This window comes from Pleurodeles waltl, chromosome 2_2 (genome assembly GCF_031143425.1).
Source record: "Pleurodeles waltl isolate 20211129_DDA chromosome 2_2, aPleWal1.hap1.20221129, whole genome shotgun sequence".
In the NCBI taxonomy this organism is placed as follows: domain Eukaryota; kingdom Metazoa; phylum Chordata; class Amphibia; order Caudata; family Salamandridae; genus Pleurodeles; species Pleurodeles waltl.
In genome coordinates this window covers 115727551-115741178 of record NC_090439.1, presented here as the reverse complement: position 1 = coordinate 115741178, position 13628 = coordinate 115727551, and the positions used below count along the sequence as shown (strand labels likewise).

General features: G+C 42.4%; 1 protein-coding gene across 2 annotated transcripts in view; it reads right to left on the bottom strand.

Annotated features, from left to right (window-relative positions):
• PIGN (phosphatidylinositol glycan anchor biosynthesis class N) overlaps positions 1–13628 on the bottom strand; it is a 988499-nt gene that overhangs the window by 252609 nt on the left and 722262 nt on the right. For both annotated transcript variants that reach the window (XM_069219499.1, XM_069219500.1), the window contains one exon: positions 11768–11870. In XM_069219499.1, the coding sequence (XP_069075600.1) occupies positions 11768–11870 (103 nt within the window). The remainder of the gene's footprint in view (positions 1–11767; positions 11871–13628) is intronic.

Below are 13628 nucleotides of genomic sequence, written 5' to 3'. Positions count from 1 at the left end.
AAGAAGTTCGAGACCAGAATGAGAAAGGTAGAAAAGACACTAGCGGACGCTAGATGGGATAATGCACAGAAGGTGTGGAGGTCAGATGTATTGCAGGGGATAAAATTGTTCCCCGCAATTACTAAGGAAGAAGAGGAGACAGGTAAGAAAGCTACCTGTAAGACAAACAGGAGGTGTTCCAAGGATAGAGAGGACGAGGAAAAGTTGAGAAGAGAAGAGGAGTTAGAGGATGAGGAGTTAATAATGCAATTGCTGAACGACCGTCCACCACCTTATGCGGAGGGTGGACAAGGTCCAAGTACCAGTTCTGCCCCTCCGGCACCGGTACAGAACAGTGAAACTCAGAGTTCAGGAGCATCATCGGGGTCTAAGGACCCGAGTTTACCGTTCACCCCGCAGATACCGCAGGTTAGGAGAATATATCCAGATGTGCCCATGTTGAAACCATCAGAAAATTATCGGCCGCAGATGCCAGGGTACTACAGCAGTGACAACGGTGCAGGAATGATTCTAGAACAAACCGTAAGGGGAGTACAGAATGGTCACAACCAGACATTGGCACAAGCCGAATCAACCCAGTTTTTGATGCCTCAAAAGCAGATGCAGGGGGGAACAGCACATGCTCAAATGACGGGGAGCCAGATGGGCATGCCGGCAATGATGACCCATGGTGTGGGAATGAACATGCCTCAGAACATGGGAAATGGACAAAACCCAGATGCGATATCACTACCCATTACTGTAGGTCCACCAGTACCTTTGTATAGTCAACCTAACCTAGGTATGAACAGTCAAGGATCAATGCTGCAGAATGGGACAGAAAGAAGGTGCATAGAAAACACTCCAGGGATAACTCCGATAGTGGCTCAGCCAACTGGGTCTGGGTCCTTGATGGAGTTTAGTCCCATATGTGCTCAGTCGACACTGGTGAGGTCAAGCCCCCCACTGATAATACCTCTAACATCGAACACTGAAAAGTTGCCGCAACCATCAATGGCAGTCGATGTGAATGCTACGCTGATGGGGTTGAATGCGCAACAGCTGACACAGTGGTTCAACAGTCTGAATTCCACACAAAGCTCAGCCAGTGGGAAGGGAGAAGATTATATGAATAGGATGAGGTTGAACATGGAAGCACAAGAATTGGTGGAAGGGACTATGGGTGTGAATAGGTTAGAGTCCTACTCGGAAGAAGAGCTGAGATATCTATGTCCCAGGATTACGAGAGAAGTGAACAAGGTACATAAGAGCTTGCAGGAAATAGCCGACAAAAACGGGGTTGACATAGACAAGACAAAACACTTGAGCAGAAGCTACAGGTTGGACTTTGGGACCACAGATTTTGAACACATGAGGTCAGCAGGCATGAAGGCGCACCTTAGAGAACTGCTACAGAGTGCACAAGTGTGGAGGTGCTTAGACAAGTGGGAAAGCAGGTGGGTAAAGAGAAAGGAAAAGAGGAGGGACAGCGCTACAGAGCACAATGAGAAAAGACCACAAAGTAGCGAGGCAGTAACCATGTTACCAATGAGGGAAACAGCAGGGGGAAAATTAATACATGTACCATGGCACAGAAGCGATATTCAGTCTTTTACGGACGATTTTCCCAAACTGAGAGAGAAGCCGATTGAATGGTATCAACAGACTGATAGGTTTGTGAAGCTTGCAAAATGTCTCTGGGAAGACCTGAACACTCTATTTGAGATTGTGGTTCCAGCAGATTTGTGGGAGGATTGCAAAAGAGCGGTAGGTTGGCCGACAAGTGAACCAGAGAGAGACAGGGAGACGGGTGCACCATCACCTATGGTGATGAGCTTGTACTATAAGGTGATTGAGCATTTGAAGACGAAGGTTGTCGCGAAAAATGTGGATTGGCAGAAGATTGATCGAACTGCCCAAGAGGCTAAAGAATCGATTCATAGTTACTATGAGAGGTTGTTGAAGGCGTTCAAGAACTACAGCGGCACGGAAACAATAGAGGCGAAGGACATGCTTCATTTTGTGTTCAGATTTGTGGAAGGGTTGAGACCAGAGATAAGTCAGATGATAAAGTCGCATTTGATTTGCTGGCAGTCGAAACCGATTGACGAAGTATTGAATTATGCGAAATACTGTAGCGACGAAATTGAGGTGAAACAGAAAAAGCTGAAAGAGAAGGTGATGATGATGCAGCTTAAGGCAGCTCAGAAGGGTTTGCAAAGTCTGCAAGGGTTGCAAGGGTTCCAACAACAGGTACCGCAACCGCAGCCGCAGTTGCAGGGAAACATGGCGTTTCAGCCACAGGCCAGAGGCAGAGGCAGAGGCAGAGGAGGTTTTGTGAATAATGGTCCGGATTTTAACACTGTTGTGACGGGTGTGCAGGCAATGAAGAAGGTGATGCTGTGTCACGTGTGCGGAATTGTCGGTCATTGGAAACGTGAGTGCCCGATGGTGGTGCAGGAAGGTGCAGGTGCAGGTGCAGGTGTTGGTCAGCAAAACAATGATGTCAATGCATTTCAGACAATGAGGGGACCGAAAATGAGAGGTCCAAACACAAATTTTCAGACCATAAATCAGTTGCAGGGATTACAACCTATGCAGCCGCAGCAGATGCAGATGCCTCGTATGCAGATGACGCAAATGCAACCAATGCAACAGCAGTTACCCATGGTACCTAATCAGCAAATGCAAATACCTTTGGCACCAATGAGTCAGCAGCAAGTGATGGTTCCTCCACAGGTCTCGGGTCAGGTAATGAGTACAAATGGCACAGTACAGCAGTTCCCACTACACAGTGAGAGTGGAATAAACAATGTATGGGAGAGTGAAAGTTCAGAAGAAGAAGGAGATTGTGTGCTTGCAGCATCCTTGGAAGTTGATCAAAGGGGTCCGTACGTAGAGGGAAGAGTAATGGGTCATCGTGTTTCATTCTTGGTTGACACAGGAGCCACACGTTCAACTGTTAAGAGCAGTGAAGTACCAAATTTGCCACTCTCAGGGAGGACAGTTCAAGTAGTAGGAGTAGCAAACAGGCACCTGACAAACCCAATTACAGATCCGGTACCAGTCAGCATCGGTAACTATCAAGGGGTGCATCAGTTTGTGGTATGTGACTCAAGCCCGATAGCACTGTTAGGGAGAGACCTATTGTGCACATTGGGATGTTCGATCATGTGTTCGAACGAAGGAATAACAATCCAGACGAGCAGTGATGGGGAGGAAGAGGACAGTGCAGAGGGGGATGAGATGGAAACTGTCGATGAAGAGTATCCTCTGATTTGTCTCTTCCCGATGATAACTGAAGAAGATATTCCAGCTGAATTACGGGAAACAGTCGGAAGGGAAGTGTGGGATATGACAGGGAAAGAGGTGGGATTGATGAAAGGAGTGGAACCAGTGAAAGTGACTGTAAAGCCCAATGCGATCTTTCCCCAGACCCCACAATACCACATGGCACAAGACACCCTCATGAAAGTTGCCCAACTTATTGACGAATTTGTAAAACAGGGGGTACTGAAAGAAGTGTTAAGCAGTCCATGTAATTCACCAATAATGGGACTAATAAAGCCGAGTGGAAAGGTCCGACTCGTGCAGGACTTGAGGAAAATAAATGACATCATAGTCAAATGCTGCCCAGTAGTACCGAATCCAGCTGTGATAATGTTTCAAATTCCTTGCGATGCTGAGTGGTTCTCAGTCATCGACTTGTCACAAGCATTCTTTTCTGTGCCTCTTCATGAGGACAGCCAATTCCTCTTTTGTTTCAAATTCCTAAACAGAGTATACAGTTGGTGTCGAATTCCTCAAGGGTTTTCTGAGTCACCGTCAATCTTCAATCAGATTCTAAAGAAAGATTTGGAAGCATTAGAATTGCCATTCGAGTCAACCCTAGTACAGTACATTGATGACTTACTGGTTGCATCAAAGACAGAAAGTGGCTGCACAGCCGATACCATTGCTCTGTTGAACCATTTGGGAAGGAATGGACATAAGGTGTCCCCTTCCAAATTGCAGTTCTGTCAGAAGAAAGTGAAATACTTGGGTCACCAGATAGAGAAAGGGTCACGGAGAATAATGAAGGAAAGAATAACAAGTGTACTTCAAATGAGTCCACCAAAGACAAGGAGGGAGGTGAGGAAGTTTTTGGGAATGGTGGGCTACTGTCGCCAGTGGATTCCCAACTTCTCGACTCTAGCAAAGCCTTTACTGAAACTGACCCAGAAGGATGCCTTGGATCAAATTGAACTGAAAGGAGATGAGATGGATGCTTTTGTTGAATTGAAAGAGTGCATGTGTAGGGCTCCAGCTTTAGGTATGCCTGATTACACAAAGCCTTTCACATTGTTTTGTCATGAACGTGATGCATGTTCTTTGTCTGTCTTGACCCAAGCCCATGGTGGCGTAAACAGACCAGTAGCGTATTTTTCAGCTACTTTGGATCCGGTCGCAGCAGCACTCCCAGGGTGTTTGCGCGCCGTAGCAGCAGTTGGTATCAGCCTCACTCAGAGTGAAGGAATAGTGATGGGACACCCAGTAACAGTCATGGTCCCTCACTCAGTCGAGATACTTTTGACCCGCTCCCGAACGCAGCACATGACTGGAGCAAGACTCACAAGGTATGAAACGATAATTCTGGGCTCACCGAATGTGCAGCTGAAAAGGTGCACTACGTTGAATCCAGAAACCTTGCTTCCTGGAGAAAATGCTGAAATTGAGGACGCTGAAGACGTCGAGCATGACTGCCTTCAGGTGACTGAATTTTGCACAAAACCTCGACCTGACATTAAGGATACTAAGCTTGATGAAAATGACCAAATCGTTTTCGTTGATGGTTCATGTCTAAGAGATGGGATGGGAATTTTGAAAGCAGGATATGCTGTATGCACTGTAACAGGTGTCTTGGAAGCGGGATGGCTTCAAGGAGTCTATTCTGCACAAGTAGCAGAACTTGTAGCCCTTACAAGAGCATGTCAACTATCTGCATTGATGAAAGTTACCATTTACACTGATAGTCAGTACGGGTTTGGGATTGTGCATGACTTTGGACAATTATGGTCACAGAGAGGTTTCCTGACTTCTTCAGGATCCCCAGTGAAAAATGGGGAAAGGATAAGGGAATTGTTACACGCCATTCAAATGCCAGCCGAAGTTGCAGTGGTAAAGTGTAGTGCTCATACGAAAGGACAAGACTATGTTTCTCTGGGGAATGCGTATGTGGATCAAGTTGCCAGATTTTGTGCCTTGAACTGTATATTACTCAGAGATGAATGGAATTCGATAAGTGAACCAGAACTCGAACCAGCTGAAGCATTTGCCTTGAAGGTTGTAGATACAATAGATGAATTAAAAGCATTACAGAATAACGTCAGGGAGGATGAAAGAGAGTCCTGGATTAAATCACAATGTATAAAGAGACCAGATGAGTTATGGGTTTCAAATGAGGGAAAATTTGTTTTGCCAAATAGTCTCTTATCACAGCTTGCGCAGTTCTATCATGGGCAAGCTCACCTAGGGAGAGATGCCATGATAAGATTGTTCAAAACTGATTGGTTTAACCCCAGATTTCGTCAAGCTGCAGAAGCAGTTTGCCATCGATGTGTCACTTGCCAGCAGATGAACCCAGGAAAGGGAACAGTTGTGAACGCCAGCCACATTGGCAGGGCCAGTGGGCCATTTAGCCGAATGCAGATGGACTTCATTGAGATGCCTGTGCATGGAGGTCTAAAGTATGTGTTGGTGATTGTGTGCATTTTTAGTCATTGGATTGAGGCATACCCCACACGTAGAAATGACAGCCTTACAGTTGCAAAGCTATTGCTGAGAGAGTTGATACCACGTTTCGGATTCCCGATCTCTTTAGAATCAGATAGGGGAAGTCACTTCAATAACGAGGTGATAAAGTTACTTTGCGAAGCGCTGAACATTGAGCAAAAACTGCATTGTAGCTATCGCCCTGAAGCCTCAGGACTGGTGGAACAAATGAATGGTACATTGAAATCAAGAATGGCGAAAATATGTGCATCGACAAATTTGAAATGGCCTGACGCATTGCCCTTGGTGCTAATGTCAATGAGAAACACCCCTGATAGAAAGACTGGATTGTCTCCGCACGAAATTCTCATGGGCAGGGCTATGAGACTTCCTGCAGTTCCCGCAAACGCGCTTTTGAATATTACAGATGATATGGTGTTAGACTACTGCAAGGGTCTGGCTGACGTGGTTCGCTCTTTCTCTCACCAGGTGGAAGCGACCACCTTGCCACCGATCCAAGGTCCAGGACACGCACTGAAAGCAGGTGACTGGGTCGTGGTAAAGAAGCATGTGAGGAAGTCGTGTCTGGAACCCCGTTGGAAAGGCCCTTTCCAAGTGATACTGACGACAACTACCGCTGTGAAGTGTGCGGGGGTTCCCAACTGGATTCACGCCAGTCACATAAAGAAGGTGTTGTGTCCCACAGATGAGGAAGTTGAAGCGCTGAAACTGCCAGTGCCTGGTAAAACAGTGCTGAGTGCTGAGACAGAACAAAACCGAACTGAAAGCGAACAGGCAGAAGAAGGAGAGAGAGAGATATTATTGGAGGACGAAGAGACAAACTCACTTGGGGAAGACCAAGGAGAAAGTTCAGACAGCGACGAAGCGGCTGAAGGTGACAAAGAACCTGAAGCAGCTGAGGGTAGCGAAAAGCCTGAAGCAGCTGAGGGTGACAAGGAACCTGAAGCAGCTGAAAGTGATACAGAGCCTGACGAAAGTAACGGTGACGAAGGGCTCGAAAAAGGTGAAAAAGTAGGAGAGCCTGATCAGAGGAGGGCTTTCCCAGAAGCAGACGATACAGAAAAAGAAAAGGAGAACGTGATCGATTCCCCAGAAGGAGGGGACAAGGCAGAACAGAACGAAAAGGTTCAAAGTTCTACAGAAAAGGTCGCAGGTCCAACAAATGGAGATGGTGCAAAGAGGAGACTAAGTATATCACCAGTAAAACAAAGGACTGAAGAAAGTTTGAACGACGGAGGAAGGCCAAAAGTGAAAGAGAAAAGAAAGGAAGTGTCTGTCGTGGTACCACCCCCGAGTGAAGAAAAGGACTTGACAAAAGAGGAAAGTACCAGTGAGGCAGAATCGAAAAGAGAAGCAAAATTGAAAAGGAAAAGGATACCAAACAGGAGATATTCCGGTCCAGAATGGGCATATGCAGTCAATGACGACTGGACTGACGAGTTTGTATCTCTAAGCCTCGAGAACGAAGAAGAAGAGATACCAATAGAAAAGAAAAATTTTATGGACAGTGTTGATTGAAAGGGTGATAAATGATATCGCTTGCTACAATATAACGTGAAACAAACAACCAGCTGAGACATTGCTAAACCGGATGAGACATTTGCTAAACTGATAAAAGACTGAGTTATTGCCGAATTGAGACAAATGCTGCTAACCAATAAGTGACTGGCCTCCTGAAGAAAACTGTGTGAACATTGCGCTCGTTCAGCTTTGTAACTAAATTGCTAAATAGTTTCTTTATAGGTGCTTCCAGCTCTCTGATTCTATACAGATCATGATGCAAAATAGTAGAAAGAAATATTGTAAATATGTGTGTATAGGCTTGGTAATTGCATGTGTACTAATAATAATGGCAATTGTGCTTGAAATGCATGGAAAGGGTGAGAATGAGAAAATTGACACTTCTACTTTTGCTCCTGTTACTGTCACTGAACTAACCGCATTAAAAAGATTAGAATTAGATGAGAGGCTCTTGCATGATAAGAAAGAGCTTTCGTATAATGTTTTCTATCGCTTATTAACAGAATATGTTGAGACTATGGACGCGAAAGATTGTTATGTGTGTACACAGATACCGACATCAGTAAAGGAAGGGGTGACTTATCACCACATGCCTCTTACATACGGGATTACATGTAGTATAGTAATGTCTAGATTTTATGGTCAAACTAACATACAGTATTTTTACTCGAATTATGATGTTACCTTTGCTTATGTTCCTATAATAGCGCAGCTAAGCCAGATTGCTAAAGATTGGGATGCTAAAATAATGAGGGAATTTTTCGAGCCAATGCTACCTTTTGAAACGGCTCACGCTCATAGGGAAAACCTTACCTGCTCGCTCTCTGCAGTAGAAATAAGCTTTTTAGATCGCACAGATGATAGAAGGGCACAAATGAATGCGAAATTAGAAAAAGAGCTACATAAGAGGACTTCAGTAGATAATTATGATTTTGCCGCAATAAAGACACAAGGGAGAATAGCTTTAGATGCTTGGCATGTAGGGAAATTTTGTATATATCGAGGTGAATCTTATTATGACAATATTTTTGTAGGAGCGAGTGAGTGTAAACATACGTTTATTTTTAAGGCCAAATGGACATTCATGATGAACGGACTTGACCCTGTCATTCCAGGTGTATATTACATTTGTGGGTATAATGCCTATTATCGTCTTCCAAAGGGATGGTGGGGGAGATGTTATTTGGGTATAGTGTTCCCAAAGGTTTATCAACTGGATGACCTATCGATGATCCAAAAGACATCTGGATCCCATCGTATCCAGAAAAGAGAGACCGCAGCTGCTGTGGTAGGAGATATATTTGGAGCCATGATTCCTTCGTTGGGAGTTGTGTTGAATTCCATCAAAATAAGAAAGTTGTCTACTATAGTGGATAACATGTTGACAAAGTTTTCAGGTGCTATAATCCTGATAGATGCTGAACTTGCAGCGGAAAGAGCTATGACTCTTCAAAATAGGCTTGCTTTAGACATTCTTTTAGCAAAGGATGGCGGCGTTTGCAAAATGCTTGGTGCACGACACTGTTGTACATATATTCCTGACAATAGTGTGAAAATTAAAACTATGCTTGCTAATCTAACAAAAGAGAGTGCAGATTTGAAGGAATTGAAAGAACCTGGAGTGTGGGAGAAGGTTGGAAAAGGACTTGCTTCAGTGGGACATTGGATTGGAGGAATTTGGAATGGAATATTGCTAAAAATAATAGAGGGAATTTTAATAGTTATAATTTGCATATTTGGAATTTGGGGAATAAAAAGGGGAATAATAATGATTATGGAAAGAATTAAAAGAAGGAAGGAAGAGAAAATAATGAAGAGAATGGCAGAAGAATACAAAGCGAAAACTAGGGGAATTAAAAGGAAAAGAGAACTGACAGAATTTTAATGGAATAAAATTTGTGGGCATGATTTGGTGTGATGACAAGTAGTCATCAGAGGAGGGATTGATGAAGCAGAAAATGAAGGTTTTACATTTATTAGTGCTTAAACGTAGTGTGAAATAATCATGTGTGACTTTAACCGAACTAATAAAAGATTGTACGGGGACAAAATGTGCCCCCAGAGTAGTTTGCTAACATTTATAAGCGTGCTTTATATAACGTGGTGTATTAGAATTGCACTAATCCGACATAATCGTAAACGTGTGCTATGATTTGCTCGTTTGAAATGTTTTAGCTTAGCATTACTTTAGTGCAGGCTTCGGCCTAGTGGCCTGGTCTCACGGTTTAGATGCTCGTATTTTTCCAATGTGCTATTAAACGTGTATTTTTGCTTGAAGCTGTACTTTTCCACTAAGATCGTTCACATGCTTATCTTAAGGTTTCGTGCCAGCCTGGCATATTTTCGCTTTACTCCAAGGTCGATCTGCAGGTGCGGACAATGGAAGCTCTGAAAGTGAGTTAATTGGTATAAAATGTTGCAACTTGCGTACCCATCTCCAAGGATAATGTATGCTTAAGTAAAAGCTTGAGAACTGTTGTTTTTGATTGGATAATTTGAAGCTAACCTATGAACCCTCCAATGGAAGACCCTACTGGATTTGAACTGTTGGCTATAAAAACCAGGTGCACGAGAGGAAAGCGGCCATTTTTGGACATCGCCCATACCCGCCATTTTGCAGCTATTATGGCCCACTTCGCTGCGACGCCATTTTGAAAGAGACTTTGATGCTTTCTCTAATCGAGAGAAAGAGACTTAAATGATTCTTGCCCTAGAGACTTTAACTTTGATTTGTCCCTTTGCATGAAGTAGTAGTTTTACCTTGCCGCCGTGAGGCAATTGCCCCGTCCACCCCTGCCCCTTTGCCCCGTCCCATGTTGATCGAAATTGTACCCATGCTGACCGAAGAACGGTACCTGTGAGACAAAGACTTCCTTGTATGCTGATCGTAATTGGTAAATATGAAAGGAAATTGTAAAATTGCATTGTGTTTCTTTTAGGTAACCAACTGCTGATTTTTTTTTTGATAAGAGCCCTAGTTAAGAGTTTTCTAAATTAATGTTGCTAAATTGTTTTTGCATGATGTCCCACATGCCGATGCTAATTTGAGGTTAGATGAGGATTCCTTTTGTTGCACGATGCAATTTGAGACCTTGCTATGCTGACCAATGTATGCAATTAGCCCATTACAGATTATCGTATTAGTGATTTGCATTGCCATTATCGAATGCCTTGTGATTCAAATGCTGCATAGATTGCACTTGTTTCGCCGCTATGGACAGCTATTAATGTTCATTTATGTTTATCATTTGGTGTTGAGACACATTTATATTGTGCTAGCTTTGTTAATATAGGGAAATAAATTCACTAACTTTGAATAAACTGGTGTGGTTATTCCTGACTGAAAGGTCAGGGTTCGCCGAAATGTATTCTGGATTAATTGTCAAGTGTTATGTTGATCAAGGTATTGCTTATGTTCGTTATTGATTATTGATTTGATGCAATCGATCGATCTAGAGTACGGAGAGTCCCACTTAGTCAAAAGATTCATCGGCCTAAAGAGGGTCCAAATACAGGTAAATTATTAGTACGGACCGCTCTATCATGGGCCACAATGGATCCATATCCCTTCACAAACCTTCTGTAACAACCAGTCAAGCCAAGGAATGCCCTGCCTTAAATCTAGGTTTTTGGAGCTTCACAGTCCAGACTTGTCTGGATCTTGGGCTGCTAGAGTTGCAGTTGGCCTCCACCTACAAGGTGGCCCGAGTATACAACAGTGCCCTGTCCTATCTGGCACTTTGAAGCCTTAGTAGCGAGGCCTGCTGATTGCAAGGCTTGCAAAACCTTCCCCTGTTGGATCAGGTGATCCTGCCAGGAGAAGCTGAAGACAGCAATATCATCTGCCATCTGTAAACTGTTTATTCCATCTCCCAGACTCTTCTCACATTGAGGGAAAATCATCAACACCCAACATACTAAACTGTCAGTACGGCACTTACCGAGGGGAAGCAGGGGAGGAGATAGAAGGATTGTACCAAGGCAAAAGGAATGGAAGGAGAGAGTAAAGGACAAAACTAAACAACATAGATATTTGTAAGTGTAAAAATTATAGGATTGTAAGAATTTACTTTCAATTTTGTAAATGTTACTGTGCTGCCGTGTTGAGCCGTAAAAGGGCTTACACTTGTAATAGACATGCAACAAAATTACCTATAACAGTATACAGTAGAACAAAGTTGTAAACAGTTCTACCCTAAATTAACAAAAAATATTTTTACTATTATGTATTTCATCCTACAACAATTTGTGAAAATGGATTAAGTATTTAAGAAAATTGATTTTGTGTTGCGCTGTAACAACAAAAGTGGAAGCAACAGTGTGTGGCAAGGCATAAATGCAGAGAGGCAATGGAAGAAACAGGTCCAGAAGGCTAAGGTTTACAAACAAGCATGGATCTCACATGGTACTTTGAAAATATTCTGATTTTTGTGCCATTCCTTAATTCCAAAACTGGTGTATTTACTTAGAAAAATATAAATGAAATAGCTAATACCTTCTGTATGACTGACAAATTATCGGTGTGCGCTGCTTCTCGTTCAATGTTTATCCAGACAAACATGAGGCAGGAAAGGATGAGAGGAAACAGGGCTTCATATCTAGAGCAAAAACGATCAATGCACATATCAATTACTAAAAAACATGTTACTGATCAATAAAAGTGTATTCAAGAGTTAATTTTAACATTATTTACTTTAGCGCATCAGGTAAGAAACAACTTGTGGGCCAAAAGAGAACATTTCTGGTGATGCTAGCCTGCAACAAAACCACTACACTAGATCTAGTCTATCCTGTTTTAGGTCTAAACCTATGATACCTGGTAAAACCCACCAAAAGGGGAACAGCCCTCATAGGTGTAAACATATAAACACCAGCATAGCAACAAACTAAGATACCATACAAAGAAAATAAAGTGAGACAGTGTGAGTCATTTTTATTTCTTTATGACGGGGTAAACACACCATAATTATGTTATACAAGACAGCAGCAAGAAAGTCTGGCCTAAGATTTAATGTGCTTGAGTTTTGTGATTTACTAAAGTATTGTTTCTGATTTTTGTTTCCTCCAGGTTTGTGTCAATAGATTAAAGATGCAGGGTTTAGAAGCATGTTTTAGGTCTAATCTGATTATTTTATACAATCTAGAGATTCTGGTAATGTTAAAATCATATTTGATATTTTGTCATTGTTGAGTTTTTTCACGGATTGATGAACTGGCTGTTTCATAAGAATCTTGGTCAATATGTACCATCACATTTACCCACAGACACAGAATGGGTAAACCTCTTTGATACATCAGCCCCCTTTTCTAACACTTACAAGTCAGAATTGATGCCTGGTCACCAGTCAAACACACCAGGTTAAAAAAATTAAATGCAATATACCTGTGCAAAGAGTGCTGTCACAATGCACATGGGATAGTGGTGGAAACATAACACAAGACTTTCTACAACAACATTTTCACGGCTGTAAGGAGGCCCTTTGTTATGTGTGATACATTGAACTAATCCTGGCTTTTTACCCAATTGCACTTTACTGCTGGGATTTGTCAGCTCATAGTTACAAAGTTGACAGCAACATTTTAACCCCCGGAATATAATGTTATGTCAGTTAAAATGTCAAGACTGAAATTAAGTGAGACACTTGCAATGGGGACCTTTGGCAGCTATGAATGTCCACACAACAGCAACACTACCTTAAATTATTCAGGCAAAGAATGCAGAAAACAATGTGGCAAGCATGCTTAAAGCATCAAGTTTAAGGTGCCTTAGAATGAAAGGCTGCAAAATAATCCTGCGCAATTCAACATTTTAAAGGTTTCATAATGTATGATGCTTTTCGTATTGTTGACCATCCCTTATTATGTCATAATATTCAGTAAGGAGTACTGAAATGACCTTCAACAGTTTCCAATAAACTGTATATTAAAGCATTTGAATATAGCACTCTTGCGTTCCTAATACATTAATAGTCCTGTAAACCAGGCAGAGTCCTGACTGAGTGAGTATGAGAGGTAATGAGATGTGTCAAAGGGCAACAAGATATGATTGTGAGTGAGAGTGCAATACACAGACATTATATCCGTAAACAGTCCACCACTAGCCCACTAGACACACTGCCGACAGGCCGCATAGCCCACATTACCTCTCATTTAAATTACATATGTGCTTTGTAATAGTTACTGCAAAAATAATATGTTTTTATAAACACTGGCAAACACAGTTTTTATCTAATTTGGAGGATAGGCTAAATAAACAAAGATAATCGTTGATTCTAAAAGGTCTGGAAAACACTGAGGAAACACCACTGAAATCCACAAAAAACAAAACACTGAAAACATGACAACCTACTTTGCTC